Source organism: Rhinolophus sinicus, linkage group LG04 (assembly GCF_036562045.2).
Source record: "Rhinolophus sinicus isolate RSC01 linkage group LG04, ASM3656204v1, whole genome shotgun sequence".
In the NCBI taxonomy this organism is placed as follows: domain Eukaryota; kingdom Metazoa; phylum Chordata; class Mammalia; order Chiroptera; family Rhinolophidae; genus Rhinolophus; species Rhinolophus sinicus.
The window spans coordinates 90,528,804-90,549,407 of record NC_133754.1 but is presented as its reverse complement, the minus strand read 5'-3'; the positions used below and the strand labels follow the sequence as shown (position 1 = coordinate 90,549,407).

The window sequence follows — 20,604 nt, the reverse complement described above, 5'->3', positions numbered from 1 at the left end:
CAATAACAATAATGATAATAATTATATTTATTTAATATTTAATATACATATGTGCCTGCCATTTTTCTAAGGACTTTATATATTTCCATTAATTCTGTTCTCACGACACTGACACAACTAGTAATTTTGTCCCCTCTTTAGAGATGAGGAAACTGAAGCAAAGAAAATTCAAATAACTTGTCCAAGTTCATGTCACTTGTAAGCCTGTGCTCTTAACCACATCATGGTACATATCTGGACATTTAATTGAGTGAACTAAAATGTCATTTAATTGGGTAAATGTGAAGCGTGGATATGATCACTGATGCAATTGCAAGAGAGACAAATGAACTTTTTCCTCTGTACCAAAAAGAACAAGAATGCTGCCCAACAGCTGTCATGAAAATGTATGCCAGATTACTTCCACACCCACTGTTGGTAAAATTATGCAAATGCGTGTCTTAGTAACAGTGGACTACAGCTTCACCTGAGTACAGGCAGATCAGATTGAAATGAAAACATATTTTATGAGACAGCACATAAAGGAAAGCAAACCAAATTGTTGGTGAACACATGCTACTTTAGAATTTCCAAAGTTCTACTAACCTTTTCATTTCTGCATTTAGGATGAGGAAAACGGGCAAAAATAAAGGTAAATCATCAAAATGGGCTAACTGCTTCATAGCAGCTTGATAGTTTTGCCCACTCCATTGGACAAGAGCACCTTCAGGAAACCAAGCTCACCCAGGCCTATTTGTCCTCTGCAAATTCCACACAGCCCTGGCCAAGCATCTAATAATGTGAATTTCCTCCTTCTATTCCTTTTCTAGACTTGGCACCTTAGATTGAGATAATCACTGTGCACACACATTTTACCAACTTGTAATTGCTGTAGCCAGGAACAACATGATGCAGAACGGATTTTTTTTCCCCATATGTTCTTAGCTAAAGCTATTGCCATGACAGATTGCCAGTCTCTGCATTTTTCTTTGTCATTAAAAAGCTGTTTCTAACACACTCTAAAAGGGTTTTATGCCTTTCTCAACCTCTCATGTTCAGATTATTTAATTTATAAGAAACAGTGGCCAAATGGAAAGAATCACCTGAAATATCTAGGATAGTAATCTGTTAACAGCAAATGAAGTATAATTAAGTTTTATGCAGTTTGACTACAGCTAGTTTTAGCTGGCTTTAAGACTACCTCTGCTTTTGCCACCGGATTCACTGTGCATTCATAAATTAAAGAAATAGTCAATGAACACCTACTCTGTGCCAGGAACCATAGCAAGTACCTGGTGAGGACTTCACACACAGAGCTTACACTTCAAAAAAATAGAGTTATTAGAGTCAAATCATCACTCTTATAAAAGTTCAGAATTTTACTTACAAGATAAATAAATGTGGAATTTCTCTAATGATATTTAATGTTAATATCATTTTCTGTAAACTCATAGACACAGACAACAGTTTAGTGGTTACCAGAGGGGAAGGGGGAAGGTGAATGGTAGAAGAGGGTAGAGGGGGTAAAGAATCTTAACTCACACTTTGTTAGGTAAACAGCAACTGATAACATTGCTCAAGGATCATGAATAAGCTGCAAAAATGCAACCCCAATTACAGTTTTCATTTGAAATATGAAATTATAGTGTACTTATGAAAAGACATGGTATAATTTTGGAAAAGTAAACATTTTTTCTTAGTCGCTTGGTTTGAGAAATAATTTTTCTTCCTTTTTACTATGTTTGATTTAGAAATATGGAACTTGGGGGCTAGAGTATCTTTAGAAGTCATCTCTTTGCATCCCACTATTTTGCACTTAGTACATTGATTTATTCTTTTTCATATGTAAGCCACTCTAAATTCTTTTGCAAGAAATAGCAAGAAGAATCCAAAATGTATAACTTTCATAAGGTATGTTGCTTCCTATTGTATCAAATATGTCAATTAATTTTTCAATAATGTGGGGTTTTTTAAATGGAGCTAATGATATCACTTTGGAAACCTGGAGAACTAAAAATATGTAAAAAAAAAAAAATCTCACTCATCATCCCACTATCACTGTACACAGACATATTTTCTAGTCTCTTTTCAATATGCGTACACATTTTAATCCACACATACATATAATTATGGGGAAGAGTGAAAACACTGAAAACTTTTATCGTGAACCTAACACAACGTCTAAAATGTGGTAGGTGCTCAATAAACAATTATTAGTTTATCCCCCTGACCCCCACTCCACCTGCAAAATACCTGGACTAGGAAAGTATAAATTTTAAGCAAGATATTTCATTTCAACTAATTATTTTTAAGACATCTTAAATATTACATGTCATTTCTAAACATATTTGCTTCTAGATCTTTCCTGCTTTATTTCCTCTTTATCTATATCATAATTTAAAAATACCTTATAACATTATTATTCATAATAGCTCCATACTGGAAGCAATCCAAAAGTCCATCAATAGAGGAAAGAATTAATAAAATGCGGTATACGTATATAGTAAGATGCCATTCAGTAATAAAAGTACTGAAACGTGCTACAAGAGGGATGCATCTTAAAAACAGTATGCTAAGTGAAAGAAGCGGTCACATATGTTGTATAATTCCATTTATATGAAATGTGCAGAATAGGCAAATACGTAGAGACTGAAAGTAAGCTAGTAGTTGCCAGGGACTGGTGGTCAGGAGCTGGGGAGGGATTAAATGAGTGACTGCTGATGGATATGGGCTAAAAATGTCCAAAAATTGTGATAAAAATTGCACAATTCCCCGAATATGCTAAGCACCATTGATGTGTCCACTTTAGATTAATTATATGGTATATGAACTGTATCTTAATAAAGCTGCTGTAAAACTAAAAAGACTGTATTAGTATGCTCAAAACAATGCAATTTATCTTAAAGATTTCTGCTACATATCCTGTGTTGCAAAGGAAGGTACTATAGTAACAACTATTTAATTGCTCCAAAATTAAGTGTTGTAAATGCTGTTTGTTTGTTTGTTTGTTTTTCCTGAATGATTACTCAAAATCTTCAGTTACTAAAAGAAGAAAATTGCTTTTACAAAATTAAGCTCATTTAATTAACAACACTGAATGGTGTTGATAGATATAATTTCATTGTTTTAGGTCCTAAACCTAGTGCAGTCCTATGTGACTCTTCGAGTCCCTCTGTATGTTTCCTACGTGTTCCATTCCCCTGTTGGAGTAGGAGGCTGGCAGCATTTTGACTTGAAGTCCGAGCTTCGTCTAACTTTTGTGTATGACACTGCCATCTTGTGGAATGATGGAATTGGCAGCCCACCAGAAGCTGAACTCCAAGGTAGGTTAATAGACTTGGAAAACTAGTTTTCTTACCTACTTGAATTACTTAAGAGGAATTTTTACTGTAGCTAAAAGTAATAGAAGCAACTTTCAGTATATTTATTTTTTATATTCAACATTTTAAGATTATTTTTGTAATGAAAAACTTTAAAACATATCAGTGCCTCAATTTTTCTGTAATACGTGACTGTTAAATAACATCTACATTTCATGGACATTTAATTTAACTCTCATAGACCATTCTACATGTTTAATCATTTATGTGGCATACAACACAGTCTATATATTTCCCTAGATTCTAGGAAATGGATAGAGGAAGTTCCAATTGAAAATAAGGAATGAAGCCAAGAGAAAAAGTTACACATCTTTATTTCTGAAAATGAGAGGTGGCTTTTTAAAGTCCAGTATAAATTGTGTCCTGGATTCTAGTTTTGACTCGACAGCTAACTAGCTGTGTGATCTCAAACATATTGCTTAACCTTTATGGCACTCAATTTCTTCTGAAATATAGACTAGACTTCTAATGTACTTTCTGTTTTAAAATTCTATTATTCTATGATACTTCAGCTGAATGTTTTGGAACAATGGTGGTAAATGCCACTAACTATTGGGCCTATAAACATCTGCAAAATTTTGTTTCAATCTCCATGTCAGAATCATAATTCAAAGTCCACACACATAAAGCTAATTAATCCATTAGTAGAATTAGTGCTGTTTCTTTTCAGGCATATACTACTGTTCTGGTTCTATGCATATCTGAGCATCATGCTTGCATTAATTTGTATGAGCCAGAGGGGAAAGACTATTGATAGTGCATCTTAAAATCTGCTATCTTAAACAGATTAATATTATCTCAAAGCCATGTGAAAGGTAATATAATCATCCTGGATAATCATTTCAGATTATTTAACATATTTTAATTTCATATTTTATCTTCTGCCTCTTTTACCACTCGTAATTCTTCTAATAATACCGTTTGGCTAAAATGCTTAAAGGTAAGATGAACCTGAATTCATTTTTGGAAGAAATCCTGTACATTAAGAGTAGTACCTGGTCACCAATATTTCCGCTTTTGTGTGCTATCCCACTGTAGGTTCTCTGTATCCAACCAGCATGCGCATCAGTGAAGAGGGACGCTTGGTTGTGAACTTTAAGACAGAGGCTCAATTCCATGGTTTGTTTGTGCTGTCACATTCTGGTAAGTCCCATCGCCCATTAATAGCCACTCCCCGTACCACAAGGGAAGAGTTTTTCCATATTGCATGTTATGAGGTCTTGATAATTGTTTGGCTACATCTCATAATCTACAAAATGATTATCCATGTAGATTTTTAGAGAAAATACTTTTCCTTAGAAAGAATGTAGCAACAATAATTGCCTTCTCTACTTCAATTCCATTGTACAAAATAAAATTGAAATTTAATTTATTTGTTCAACAAGCCCTTTTCTGTTCACAACTATTTTCTAGGTACTGTAACAAACCTTTATAATAGAGACAGAGTATCACTTCACTATCAAACTTAAGTTTTAGACATGTTAACTAATTGCCTTTAATTATTGACTATGTAATTTTATTAACTGATGGACTGTGCTTTGAGTATCAGTAAGGTAGCAGTCACTAAAATCCCATGTCTAAGACTTTTTTGAAATATAGAGGACATTTCATTAAAAATAATTTTTTATTTGACTCTGTATTACTAAACTGGTTTGACTATTTTACTGGTGTACCAAGTCATGCCAGATTAGTAGGAGAAAATACTTTACTCACTGTCTTCTATATCCTTCTTCTTCTAGATGTCACCTCTAAACAAAGGAGAGAATAGGGCTGAAAATTCAGGAAGAGAAAAGACATTCATTATATTTTTATGAGACTGAGTTACAAGAAATACAGAACCAAAAGGAATCATTTTTCTCCACTGTAATTGACAGTTCTAGAAAATGAGGATTTCCTGGCCTTTACAGTTCCCATTCATATGTCTACCTTTATTTTTTTAAAGATTTTTATTAAACAATATAGCTAACATACAATATTATATTAGTTTCAGGTGTGCACCATAGCTATTCAACATTTATGTACCTAAATCAGTGATCACCATCATAAGTCCAGCAACCATATGATATATATGTCTACCTTTCTAGTAAACTGGATGTTTGTTTATACACGATTACAAGCAATCTCATTAAAATTAGTTTCCATTTATAAATTGGGTTTGCCCAGCTGTGTGGATGCTAATAGCTTTGGTGCCCAATAAATACATTCACATCAGGTTTTGTTGCACGGTTTTGCTACTCCCTGGAAAGTAGCCTTGAACTATTGTAGCATTATCTTTTAACAGAATTATACAGTGGAAAAACCACTGAATTAGAAATCAAAAGGCACACATCCTAGCTGTGGGATCTTGGGAAAGTCACACTGTTTCTCTAGCTTCAAAATGAGGATAATTATACCAACCCTGCTACTTTGTAAGCTTATTATAAGAATAAAAGCAAATAATGTATTGTAAAGTACTTTGAAAACTCTAAACTGTTCTGCATTCTTTTAATACCATTATTGTTATTGGCACTTTTCTAGCGTCATTCACAAGCTCAGTGATTATGTCAGCTGATCATCCAGGCCTGACATTTTCCCTGCGCCTAATAAGGAGTGAACCGACCTATAACCAGCCAGTCCAGCAATGGAGCTTTGTGTCGGACTTTGCAGTGAGTGACTAAGCCTCTTACTTAATTTTCCTCTTCTGCTGCCTCTGATTGCACCTTGGATTTTTAAATGTCTTCTCTGCTCCTTGAAGGTACGTGACTACTCAGGGACCTACACTGTAAAACTGCTGCCATGCACCACTCCATCACATCAGGAGTACCGCCTGCCAGTCACTTGCAACCCCAGAGAGCCTGTCACCTTTGACCTTGACATCCGATTCCAACAGGTGTGTCTCATAAAATTATTTTCCCATTAGAATCCCACTTTGTTATTTGTTTGGTTTACTTTTATCAGTTAAAAAAAATTCACACAATGACTTTTTAATTCTCACATGCTGAGAAAAAAGGAAGTCAGACAGGAAGGAAGAAAGGGAGGAAGGAAAGAGGACAGAATTGCCCTTTATCTGTTGTTGGTTCCGTATATAAAATCCATAGTTTAAGAGTATACAAGGGTTATTTTCTTTCCTGTGTGACCTTGTCTCTTCCTGGAGTTTGTTGTCTTGGAGATTTGAGAATTTTCCACAGTGTTCTTCTGCCTTTCTTCATCCTGTTCTTGATCTTCAAGAAGAATAAATATCCTGTAGTTCATGCCACCTCAAAGTACCTAATTGTCATGCATTAAAAGAAATGTGATGGTACTTTTTGTCCAAGAACTTATACTAAATGTTGGCCTTCCACTGATCACATTTATAAGCCCCTTACATACCCCAATATACCAAACAACATTAGCTCAAGCAATGCTATTTAGTCCCATTCAAAAATTATTTAACCTCACCAGTTTTGTCTTCTCAAGGACAAAGCCGATGTTACAGGTCCCTACGGTGGTTTGACTGGACATGAAAATCGCAGTACAGTGTTCAGTAGTCTATATGTCAGGGTACATTAAGTGTGTATATCTGTGAATAATGTGTCTGTGCACCATCAGAACAATCACTAACACTTAAAAGGAATTTTACACTTGGTTTTAGGTCAGTGATCCAGTGGCAGCTGAGTTTAGCCTGAACACCCAAATGTACCTACTCTCCAAGAAGAGTCTCTGGTTGTCTGATGGCTCCATGGGATTTGGGCATGAGAGTGATGTTGCTTTTGCAGAAGGTATCACTTTAAAAATCAGAGGACTGCTCTGTATGTTTTACATTGTATCTGTTGTGCTGTGCTTTATTGGGATTGTGTTTGAGGGAAGAAAATTACAACCTCTTGTATTGTTTTGAGAATATAACTGGGCCTTTATCACTGTGGTAGGAGTGGAGTGGGTCATTGAAATTGGGTATATGTTGCTGGATGGTTTTATTTCTGGAGAAGTTAATCTCTGTTTCCCTAACCTAACTGATTTGGGGAACAAGTCTGTATTATTTTCTTGAATGCATTTTCAAGTCTCACAGACTCAAATACTGCAGTTGCATGAGACTATAAATGCCTCATGGACAAGCAGTGTGCCTTTCTTATCCAGTGGTGTATTCCCAGAACCTCTCCCAATATCTAACACATACGGTAGGAATTCAACAATGGCTGTGAAATAGATGCTTGAATACCAGGGAGTTTCCTTAAAACCTCCTTCACAATCAAATGAAGCCAATTCAACTTTTTATTGATGTTTTCTTTTTTAGTGCTATTCTATAATGTATTAGTCTGTATATTGGCAACTAATTTATTTATGTAAACTGGATTTTAACCACAATGGGATACTATGGATGTGAAGTTATAGGCCAAGATTTGAGGTTATTTCCACTACTAGATGAGCATGTGAGGGTCACTACATCTTCAGTCACTTGTGGTCAGTCTGCAAAGTAGTCATATCTGAGGCCTGGGAGTGAACCAGATCTTGAAGCCAACACTAAAAGGTCTTCAACATTTGATGCCTCATTAGAAAGAGAAGGAAATTCTTTCTAGTGTCATGATTGTCACAAATTGTTTGCAGTGTCATATAGAGATGCTTTATCACATAACAGAAATAACACTTCTGCATCTATGTTTCAGGTGATGTAATTTATGGTCGTGTCATGGTAGATCCTGTCCAGAATCTAGGTAATTCCTTTTACTGCAGCATTGAGAAGGTGTTTCTTTGCACTGGAGCGGATGGCTATGTTCCCAAGTACAGTCCAGCAAATGCAGAATATGGCTGCTTAGCTGATTCTACTTCACTCTTATATAGATTTAAAATTGTGGTAAGTGTAGACGTTCGGTCAATATGGTGGGGTAGATAAATGTTGTGTTCTCCTCCTCCCATGACTGCATCAAAATTAAAAGTAAATTATAGAACAACCACCCTTGGAAACCACCTGGAGACTAGCTTAACAGAACTCCTATAACTAAGGATATAAAGAGGAAGCCACACTGAGACTGGTAGGAGGGTTGGAAACGTGAAACAAGCTGGTCCCATGTGGTGGTTAAGAATTGGGAGGGATATCTCATCTGTAGAAATCCCCCATGAAGAACAAGAAGTCCCAGTCCTACCCTGAGCTCACCAGCCTGGAGCACCAATGCCAAGAAGAGGATTCCCCACAACATTTGGCTGTGAAAATCAGCAGGGATTCCATCTAGGTGAGACAGAGGGTTGCTGTAGACCCAGTTATCCCCTTAAGGGCCCGAGCACAGACTCACTTATTCACACTCATCCTAAGCTCCAGTGAAGGGAAAGCAGATTGAAAAGCACCAGGGACATAGGGGAAGAAACTAAATTATCTGGTTTCTTTAGGGCAATGGCTGGAGAGACAGCACTTTTTAAGACTGAAGTATTGGCAGGCACCATCATTCTTTTTTTGAGCCCTCTCCCCACATAACCAGCAGGTGCAGTGGGGGGGGCCAATTCTGAGTCTCCAACAACCTGGCTAACACAGCTTGCCCCACCCTGGTGATTCCCTGAGATGCCACCCCACCCAACTCACACACCCATCCCAAACCTCTTTCACCTCTATTCAAGACAAATGGCTGACCTTGACCCAAGCTACAGACACCCATAAAATCTATCAAAGATGCACAAACCCCAAAAAAACAGCAGTTGGCCTGTGCTTGCCATGTACCTCTTGATAAGCAGCCTCAAGTCCAGTACTAGGGGCAGCCAGCCGTGGTTCACAGCATACCCTCTCCTAGGTAGCACAAACCCCAGCACAGGAAACAACCAACCACAGATTACTTTGTACACTTTATAGCTTCTACCAGGTGGCCCCTGGCTGAGCACAGAAAACAGCAGAAGTTGTCCTGCACTAGAGCTCATGCAAAGAGGCCCCAGAACCAATACACTCAGCTTCAGACCATACCAGAGTACCACCCAATTAGCTCCACAAATGATACACCCAAAGGGTGGATTTGGAAGGCACCAGAGCTCTGCTAGACTGAATCCAGCATATAGAATAAGCCCCTGCTTGTCCAATGTCATCATGGCCAATCCTCACAGCCAGTCAGCCTGTGAGTCAATTCCAGTCACTGATGTTTCATCAGCAGTCAGACTCAATTACAACAGGAGAACATACACAATCCACACAAGAGAGACTCCCGGAACACCCACCTCAGGTGACTAGGCAGCCTGTGCGACCAAGTCCTACAGAATATCTACTACATGAGGCCACTATACCAAGAATGGAATGTATGGCAGATCTCCCTAATACATAGAAACAAACACAGGAAAGCCACCAAAATGAGACAAAAAAACATGTCCCAAATGAAAGGAAAGGGAAAAACTCCAGAAAAAGAACTAAACAAAATGGAAACAAGCAAGCTAACAGATACAGAGTTCAAAGCACTGGTTATGGGAATGCTCAGTGAACTTAGGAGAAGAGTAGATGAACTGAGTGAGAACTTACACACAGAAAGAGAAACCATAAAAAAAAAAAAAGAGTCAGAATTAAAGATTATAATAGTTGACATGAAAACTACATTAGGGGGAATGAATAGTATATTCGATGAAGCAGAGGATCCAATCAGCAAGTTGGAAGACAGGGTAGCAGAAAACACTCAGAACAGCAAAAAGAAAAAGAAAAAAAAAGTAAAAATAGTGTAGGGACCTCTGGGACAACATGAAGTATTCCAATATTCACACTAGGGGTAGCAGAAGGAGAAAAGAGAGAGCAAGGGATTGAAAACCTATTTGAGGAAATAATGACAGGAAATTTCCCTAACCCAGTAAAGGAAATAGACATACAAGTCCAGGAAATGCAGAGACAACCAAACAAGATAAATGCCCAAAGAGGCCCACACCAAGACACATAATTAAAATGCTACTGGTTAAATACAAAGTGAGAATCTTAAAAGCAGCAAGAGAAAAGCAGTTAGTTACCTACAAGGGAGCTCCTATAAGACTGTCAGCTGATTTCTCAACAGAAACTTGGCAGGCCGCAAGGGATTGGCACAAAATATTCAGTGTGATGAAAAGCAAGGACCTACAACCAAGATTACTCTACCCAGCAAGGCTATCACTTAGAATGGAAGGACAGATAAATAGCTTTTCAGACAAGAACAAAAACTAAAGGAGTTCATGACCACCAAATGAGTATTACAAGAAATGTCAAAGGGAGGATGGCCAGTTAGCTCAGTTGGTTAGAGTGTGGTGCTCTTAACAATAAAGTTGCCAGTTTGAGCCCCACACGGGCCACTGTGCACTGTGCCCTCCACAACTATATTGGAACAACTACTTGACTTAGAGCTGATGTGTCCTAGAAAAACACACTTAAAATAAATAAAAGTTTTTAAAAAAATGTCAAAGAGATCGAGAAGGAGAAGGAGAGGGAGAGGGACAGGGAGGAGAGAAATGAGGAGGAGAAGAAAAAGAGATTTAAAATGTCAATAATAATATGGCAATAACTATGTACCCAACAACAATTACTTTAAATGCAAATGATTAAATCAAAAGATATAAGGTGGCTGAATGAAAAGACATAAGGTGGCTGAATTAATGAGAAAACACAACCCATACATAACCAGACATTTGGTGCCTTCAAGAGACCCACTTCAGATTGAAAGACACACACCAGACTGAAAGTAAATGGATGGAAAAAAGATATTTCATGCAAATAGAAATGAAAGAATGTTGGGTAGAAATACTTATATCAAACAAAATAGACTTTAAAACAAAGTCTATAACAAGAGACAAAGAAGGACCCAGCAATTACTTCTGGATAGTTATCTGAAGAAATCCAAAACACTAACTCAAAAAGACATATGCATCCCTATGCCCATTGCAGCATTATTTACAATAGCCAAGATATGAAAGCAACCTAAGTGTCCATCTATAGACAAATGGATAAAAAGGTGGTACATTTATACAATGGAACATTACTCAGAATGAAATCTTACCATTTGTGACAACATGGATGGACCTAGAGTTATTAAGCTAAGTGAAGTAAATCATACAGAGAAAGACACATGCCATTTGATATCACTTATATGTGGGATGTATTAATAAAAAACAAAGTAAATGAATAAACAAAACAGAAACAGACTCATAGATACATAGCACAAACTGATGGTTGCCAGATGGGAGGAGGTAGTGAGGGGATGGGTGAAAAAAGTGAAGGAAGTACAAATTGACAGTTACAAAATAGTCACAAGGGATGTAAAATACAGCATAGAGAAGATAGTCAATAATATTGTAATAATTGCATATGGTGTTGGGTGGGGTACCAGACTTATCGGCAGGTACCCTTTGTAAGTTACATAAATGTCTAACCGTTATGCTGTACACCTGAAACTGTCAATTGTAATTGAAAATTTAAAAATTTTTTTAACTGTGTAAGTGCTTTGACCCAAACAATGAAGTAAATCCATTTTCAAAGTTAAGCATTTTTGTCTTATATTTTAATACAATAACATCTTTTTAAATGAAACTAAATGGTGACACGTTATGGTTTTGTACTTGCACAAAACTAATAGGAAAACATTCTGCACTTGCAAAAATAATCCTCATTTCCCTTACTGCTTAAAGGACAAAGCTCAGCCAGAGACACAAGCTACCAGTTTTGGAAATGTCCTGTTTAATGCCAAACTGGCAGTGGATGACCCTGAAGCTATTCTCTTAGTGAATCAGCCTGGATCTGATGGATTTAAAGTCGACTCCACACCACTCTTTCAGGTGGGCCAATGAACACAATAGCTATGTCACCACATGCAAGTTACTTAACTTTTGAATGCCTCAGATGTCTCATTTGTAAATGGCAGTTATAGTATTATTGTATACAGTTCATGTGAATATTGAATAATTCAGGTAAACCACACCCAACAATAACTGGGTACATGGTGAGCAATCCATAAACTCTAGCTTTATTATTTTTATTAATGTATTATCATTATTTTAAGTGAATGCATAATGAAGAACCTTATTCAGCCCAGAATAGAAATCTAAGTCGGATGGTTGGGAAATCTGCTTTTCTTATTAAAAATTTCCTTCCTGTTGATTTTTCGTGATCATCTTTAGTAGAGTGATCTTGTGCAAACTGCTTGACTCAGAAAAACAGTTGTGTATGGTACATAAATCTGCATTCTCCAAGACTTTATAAACCAAGATAGAAAATCCTAGTCTATGGATAGACAGTAGGAAGAGACACAGGTGACCATAACCACGCTGAGTACAAATGAGACAAATTCAGAGATGTGTTCACATTGTGAATCCTTGGGGAAGCAAGTACACCTTTTAGTAGATTTCCTGAAAATTCTCCAGACAGAATGGGCTGAAGAATGTGTTAGCCTTATTCCACCTAAAGAGTGAATCTTAATGAGGCATACTTGTTATTCTGAATCTTTCTAAACAGGTAGTTGAAGTATGATATCTTTTTGTTCTGTTTTACTGTTAACTCTCAAAGCATTGGCTTTAAAGAGCCATCAGAAAATCCCTTCTTTTCACAGGCCCTGGAAAAGCAGAAAACTTTTCTATGGTCTTATATGTAAATATGCAGCAAGACATAGTAGAAAAGAGTCCTGAGGTTCAGAAGGTCTGAGTTCTAGTCCTGCCTCTAACTAATTGAGTCACTAACTAATTGAGTGACATTGGGCAAGTTACTTAACTGCTATGTATTCTTATTTAGTAAAGTTCTAAATGAATAAGTTAGACTGAGATCTAAAGTTCTTTACAGTTCTGACATTCTATATGTCATAGATTACCAAATATTTACCAGCACATGCTCCCTTAAAAGTTGCACAAAATACTTTAGAGTTTTTTACACAAAGCCTTGCACATACTACACATGCAAAAATATTAAGTGTATTAATTCTTCAAACTAAAATATTAAGTGTATTAATTCTGCAGAGTAAATTAAATTGGCATTTATTATCTCTGCCATCAATTTCTTTTGCAAATAGTCACGAACTAGGTTGATGTAGTTATCATTTTCTAATGAACAGAGTTGTGTTTCCTAGGTCGCTTTGGGCCGAGAATGGTACATACACACAATCTACACAGTAAGATCAAAAGACAGTGCCAATGGAGGCATTGGCAAAAGAAGTGTGGAGTACCAGTACCACTCTGTAGTGAGTCCAGGGACGCCCCAGGCAACTGCCAAGAGCAGGAAGAAGAGGGAAATCAAAAGCACACCCCCGCTGGTGTGGGAAATCGGAGCTGAAAACAACCGGGGAACAAATATCCAGCACATTTCCCTGGACCGCACCCACAAGAAGCAGGTCCCCAAAGGGAGAGTTCCTCCTGATGGCATCCTCCCCCGGGAGCTCAACAGTCCCAGCTCTGAGGTCAGCCTGGTCGTGGTCATGGGAGGTGTCGCAGTGGGATTACTCAGTCTCGGCCTCATTGCCATTGCAGCATTGATGTGCAAGAGCAAGAAGAGTGCCAGGAGGAAGGATGCCCCCAAGGGCTCAGGCAGTAGTGAGCCCATGATGCCACCGCAGAGCCACCACAGCGACAGCTCAGAGGTTTGATGACCCCAGGTGGAATTCAACTTTTTCCTCAAGTGCCTCAGACTTAAGACAATAGAAACCCAATGACAGAAAATTGGGAACTTCTGTGACGAAGCTGCTCAGAGGACCTGACTGTACTTTGATTTGAATTCTTTCTGCTCTTTCATGCATCCGAGGACAAAGTCAGACCACAGACCACATCTTTCCTCTTGCCCAGAGGCAGCAGCGATGTGTTCACAGGTACACAAAGCCACAGACGGACAGAGAGGAATGGACTTCTCGTTTTAGGCATTTTCTCTACACAGCCGAGATGAACCTATTCAAAGGTGCTAACAGACTCTCTCAGAAGTTTCAGAGGAGTCTTCCATTGCTATGTTAGTATGAACCTTGAAGGTGCAATTATCACACTTTCTTTGTTGTATAACAGTTTATTACTAGAAAGGCTTTAATTGGTAGTCTGGAAGAATGATAAACACTTTATTATAACAAATTTTCTAATAGGTGAAGACAGCATAGAATTAATGACCAGGGGTAGCTCAACCCACAGATCACCTTTCTACTACTTGGAAGGAAGTTGAAAGAAAGATAGAGGGAAAGTAACTCACTAATTTGGATGGTAATTGTTTCTCATCCTCATCAGACCCTCCTTGTTTAGTTTGCTTATTTAATTTTAAATTAAACCAAAGAATATGTTAAGTCTGGAAGAGACTATTGAAGAGAGACTGCTCAGTTTGGGTATAAAGTGAAAAACAGTAGAGTTCTTGCATGATAGTATACCTTACTGGTGCTCAATATTTGTGGGAAATTAGAGGGTTGGTGACATTTTGATGACAAAGAAATGCCATAGAGTTAGATTCGCATTTTACAAGACAATGTTCCCTAAGAACTGAGCCTAGATATTTGCAGTATTGAACCCATAAATGATAATGAGAAAATCATTATATGGAGGAAGAGAGTGGTATTTATTAATATAATATGTTTAACCAAAGTGCTTCTTATACATACTTTATTGAATAGAAGAACATTTTAACAGATGATACATGAGGTTAAACCCTCAGAGTAGCATAGTCACACAACCATGTCCAGAACTTCAATTGGCTATAGGACATTATGTTAGCTTTCTAATCAGCATCTGCACCAAACCATGGGAATCTCTGCAACTGTCATTCCAAAGATGGTCTTGGTGGTGGCCAGCATTGTCTGTCATACTCTCCTCATATCCAAGAGGAAAGCCTCATTCTTTGGCATCTCCAGTCTCTCAGTATCTAAAAATGTAATTTGTAATACTGCTTACAGTGTTAAAAACCAAGGAACTTGATTGAATGTGAACTTGCCTGGCAGAAATTTTAGTTGGAAAGGGAAAATGTGGCAGTTTAATCACCAATCTTTGAAAAGCTAATAAGTATATTTACAGCAAAGATAAGGTCAGAAGGAAACGAACCACGCCTAAAGACTAACCATCAAGTGTTGCCTGGAATCCCCTTTCATTTGCAGTTGTACCTGGCTACACTGGACATCCTGATGGAATGGAGATTTTTAGGAGGCCAACCTCTCTTCAGGTCATAGAGGCACATTTAATCTGGTGTCTGTGAGCAGCAACCATCTCTTGATTTGAAAAAAAAAAAAAAAGGAAGCTACTCTGGTGCTGGGAGAGAGGTGGAAAGTGTCCAATACTTGCCTCTCTTATTTTGGGTAGCTCTGAACTTCATGTTCAAAGTCTTTTTAAAGAATAGAATTGACTCCAGTCTCCTTCCATTGGGGAATTTACAAATATCACCTACAACTCAAGGGTCCCTCAAAGGACTTATACAAATAAAAAGTACTATATAGCCCAGGAGTTCACTTATCAAATAAATATTAATACTTTCTTAATTATCCCCTTTTCTTTTGCTTTACTTTCTGACAGATGCTTAGCTATTTCTTTGGCTACCTCATAACTTGTATAGGAAAGAGCTGGGTTAAGCAGCTTCAAATAGTGTGTGGACTTTGTACTACTTAGTATTGGGTTCAATTTATGGAGACTGTTAGAGCAAGTACTCTCAATCCACTTGATGTTACTCTAGTAGTTAAGATGCTTCAGAGCTTGACCCCCTGGGGGTTTCTCTGTCACTGAATATAGTAATCAGTGAAGCATTACCACAAGAAATCTGTTTTGAGCTTTTGTCCCAGGCTAGTTTTATACCAAATTTCACTCTGCAGTAAGCTGTTCTAATATGACTACTATATATAAATTAGAGAGCTTAAAAAATACAGAACATGTCTATCCTTTCCAGACAAAGAAATATCTCTCTCCCTCTCTGCCCATCTCATTCTCTCTTTCTCTCCCTTCTCTCTCTTCTTCCTTCCCTTCCTCCCCTTCAGAGAGAGAGAGAGAGAGAGAAACAGAGACAGAGAGAGAGAGATAGAGAGAGAAACAGAGACAGAGACTGTAGGAAATAAGTAGCTATAACATTCTTAAGTATAAAGTACTTGGATTTCTGCATCATTTTCTTAACATTTACTTAATATGTGATTTAATATACATTAGTCATGAGAAACCTTTTTAGTGGAAAAAAGTATCAGACAATATGCTTTATTTTTCAATAAAACAGACCCTTATTTTCAATATTTTGTTTTTAGAGAATTATTCTGGTACTATCAAAACACATACATGAAATAACTTCCCATAGAAAACAGGATGTAAGCAATAATAGCTTCTCAGATATTCAGTAGCTTCTGACCCTAATTATAAATCAAGGTCTTGTTGACTGCACAGTAAACCCAAAACACAAACTAAATATTAAGCATTAGTGTCTCTCCCAGCACATGAACCATGAAGCATTAGTATGTTTTAATGCTGGTTTTATTTATGCCAGTTTATCTCCTTGCTTAACATTTACTGACTGCTCACCTAGGATTATCCACTTTGAGAGATTACATAGAAACCAAGATACTGTCCCTGCCATTGGGCAGGTGATAATCAAATGTAGCTCTTTCTTTGGACTAAAGCGATCAAGCTTTGCATTATGTTCCCTCCTGGACCAAGACGACACCAGGCATCCCTGTGAACCACAATTATAAAATCTCTTTAGAGCACTAGCAGTGGAGTCCACCCTTTTTCACATACAAGAACTGCACATGTTATGGATCATTCTGATCACAGATCTAATACAAAATATTTCCACTCAGTAATTTAATGGATGTGTTCTTTGCAAACCCACATAGAGAATGTACATGGCAGTGATATGGGTGACTCTGCATATTCTTTCCCTCATTATTCCAAGAACGGGATATAACGTTTCCACTCTTTTTCCAATCCTGTAACATCGTCAGCACCTCCTGACCTCTACCCTCTCCCAAGCATCCACAATGTTGGAACAACTAGAATCCTGCTACACTATTGCACAGTTTTTGATAAGAAAGACCAACTTGGGTTCAATATGAAGGGATTTAGTTCTGTAAGCAGCAAAAGAGCTTCATCATCTTACCTGCAATTCCAAGGTCAGGTACCAACTCCAAGGTCAACTTTAAAACTGGAAATGGACCTGTGTAAAAATCACAGAAAGCTTTTCCTCACAAAAATCAGTGCTAAATGTTAAAATAGTCCCAGGTTGAGAAATGTTAAAGTAACAATAACAGAGCAAAATATTTAGATTTCAAAAGTGAGAAATTTGATTTCTGGTACTATTTTGAAAATACCTGTTTAGTATTGACTTAGAAACCAAATTAGTCCTTTAATAAAGAAAATATTTTTAAAGATGCAAATGTTTTACCAATTTGAAATTTACATAATTGTATTAATTTGGAAACAAGTGTGTTATGATTCTTTGAAGCTGTCTTTTTTTCTGGCCATGATAATAATAATAAAAGGATGAAAACAGGTGTCTTCACTAACCATGTGGCAAATGAATGGGACTCAAGCGTTCAATCAGTCCAAATTGCCATGGCTTAAAAATGTGTAATTTGGCAGGAAATTATAAATAGTACTATTCTCTCTCTCTCTCTCTCTCTCTCTCTCTCTCTCTCACACACACACACACACACACACACACACACACATATGAAAATAACCAAATATCTTATTTCTAAAAAAAGATGATCTGAAAAACATAGTTCTTCTAACTGAAATGGCTCATATGAAAATTTTCAAGAAGGTGAACAGAATGGTCATTGTGTTGACCATGATAGAACATACTATCATGGAGTTTCTTTGACATTAGTTCAAGGTTCATATGTTTCCTTAAGATTTTTTTCCAAGAATTGATCCCAGTAAGGCATGGTAATGACATAGAAATTTTCAGAAAATATTATCCATAGTTTCAAAGTGTCCCTCACTATTTCTCCTTGTTTCCACATCCTTTAATGATAAGAACAAAGGTCTTTGATATTTGGGTAGTTATTTTGATTTTGATAAGAGATTTTCAAATAGAAGTGTGTGGAATTTTCCTACAGTTTTGAGTAGAAAGATTACGCAGAAAACTTTTAATTAAATTTATTGTGGCTAATAGCATTACATAAGTTTCAAATGTACAATTCTGTAATACATCATCTGTATATTGTATTGTGTGGTCACCACCCAGAATTTTTAAATAAGCAAAGAAAGCTGATTCTCTCTCTTGAACTAAAGTTGATGAAACGAAGTATACTAATGTGAGACTCACTCTTGATTTATTTTTATTGCAGAAAAATCAGAACATTTCCTGTCTTTCAAGTGCATTTATTTCCTTGTCCCTTATATTTGTTTGCGTGTATTTTTTAGTAATATGTTTTGCTAAAGAACAACAGAAAAAAAAAAAAGAAAAAAAAACCCTGCTCTTACAATGACAACTGCGTTTTGCTTCCTTCCTTCCTAATTTACTTGTAACTTACTACCTTCCCTCCCTCCATCCCTCCCTCCCTTGTCTCTCTCTCTCTCTCTCATCATTCTTTCTTCCTTTCTTTCTTTTCTAGTCTAGGGTTTTTTTTATTTTTCTGAGCTTTTTTTTTCAATAATGCTTCTCTTTTAGTTTTGAAACCATTACCATTTTCACTGTAATTGACATTCTCATTCGTCTGGAAGCTCTTAAGTGAGCACAGCATTTGTGCAGTATCCCTTCTTTATAAAATGTTAAGGCTTTTGGATGAAGGAAAAAAGTACTTTGCAAAAGATCAAAAGCATCATTTTGAATAATGTAATGACAATCTGTGCCTTGATTTTCTCTCAGTGGAAGTTCAACATTGACATTTAAGATGTAAAAAAAAAAAAGAAAATCCCTTTAAGGATTTAATTGAGTAAGAATAAAAGGTCAAAGATCACACATATGAAGTTGTTTTGGATAACTGAATACTTTGCAATGAAATAAATAACAAAACAATATTTAAAATGTTAACAGCATTGAAGTGTTTATAATTATCAAATGCTCTTTTACTATTAGCTAGATGTTGCCTACACTGATTACATGATTACTTAAACACTGAATGAATTTCTACTACAGATACTTTTTTTTCCAAAGTTTGGGTAATTCTCACATAAGAATTGTCAGTATTGTACCTTAAAAAAGAAGAAAGAAAAGAGACAGATGTAAATTTTTCAAAACTAACATTAAAAATAAAAACATTATAGTAAAATTTACTTAAATATAGGAAAACAATTACTGGTAAGAGTAAAAGATAAGGGCCTTTCTGTATGGGCCAAAATTAAGCACATTACAAAAACAAGTATAGAGTCTTTCTCTATGAATTCAGGAATTCAAGTTTTTTTGCAAGATATTATTTGAGCCCATTTGTCTATAAAAGACTTTATCCTGGACAAGGAGTTGTGTGTTTTATAATTGTATTAACTGCCTGCTTCCTTCCCAAGTGCCCTCCAGAACATTCAGTGAATTTCTCTTTATGTAGCCACTGAGTGACATATCCTTGTGTAATGGAATTATTTGCAAAACTTAATAGCTTTTGTGATTTTCCCATGGGAATTCTTCAAACACTAACAGGGTCTAGTTTTTTTCAGATGTTTACTAGAATACTGCATATTTGCTGGATATTGAAGTTTATCTCTGGGAACCCAATTATGCAAATAATTTGGAGCCGTTCAGTCTTATATTCATGTCTAAAAAAAAAAAAACAGCTCTTGCTACCAGTAGTGTTTCATCACTATACCTATTGTCCTTCAAAATATATCACAGGTATAATATAAATAAAGCCCATATGAATATAAATGTTTTAAAATTGCCAAGTTATTTGGTGTATTCTGTAACTTTTATTTACACTAAATTCACAGAATTTCTGTAGTCTGCAATGAGTGTCAGTTATTTCCGTTCTGGTTCTGGAGCCTTGCACTTCTGCAGGCTTCCAGGCTGGGACATGTGCTCCCACTCCATCCCTGATGTTGCTGGATCTTCTGCTCGTGCTTATGCTTGCTCATGAGTAGTAACAGATGAAGACATAGCTGGTAGCCTGCCAGAGGCTATGTATATTTAGAGGAAAAAACGTTGTCCCAGGGACCGGGTGACAAGACTCTGCTACAGTTACCAAACCCTGCCCAGGTGCACTTATCAGGATGAATCAACTGATTTGACCATTACCAGGTGTCTTTATTGTCAAGGTAGACTACCCACCTTTATGCAAACTTCACCAAAGTCAATAATCATTTGATTTATTATAAGGTAGGATTTTTAATATGCAGCCACCACTGTTTAGTAGCAAAAGGAAATGCAAAGACAGCCTCAGAGTCACTGAAGGGTAATCCCCAAAAATAAACATAATGCATAAAAGAAGATAGAATGGAAGAAAAAGAACACCTGTGTCAGAAC

The 20,604-nt window shown here is 36.8% G+C and overlaps 1 protein-coding gene across 2 annotated transcripts in view; it reads left to right on the top strand.

The window, feature by feature from the left end:
• Positions 1-19,991, top strand: part of FREM2 (FRAS1 related extracellular matrix 2) — a 167,526-nt gene extending 147,535 nt beyond the window's left edge. For both annotated transcript variants that reach the window (XM_019753570.2, XM_074329990.1), the window contains exons 17-24: positions 3,110-3,302; positions 4,398-4,502; positions 5,877-6,004; positions 6,094-6,228; positions 6,970-7,096; positions 7,979-8,166; positions 11,919-12,065; positions 13,346-19,991. In XM_019753570.2, coding sequence (XP_019609129.2) covers positions 3,110-3,302; positions 4,398-4,502; positions 5,877-6,004; positions 6,094-6,228; positions 6,970-7,096; positions 7,979-8,166; positions 11,919-12,065; positions 13,346-13,858 — 1,536 coding nt within the window. In that variant the 3' untranslated portion in view covers positions 13,859-19,991. The remainder of the gene's footprint in view (positions 1-3,109; positions 3,303-4,397; positions 4,503-5,876; positions 6,005-6,093; positions 6,229-6,969; positions 7,097-7,978; positions 8,167-11,918; positions 12,066-13,345) is intronic.
• Positions 19,992-20,604: the final 613 nt, after the last annotated feature.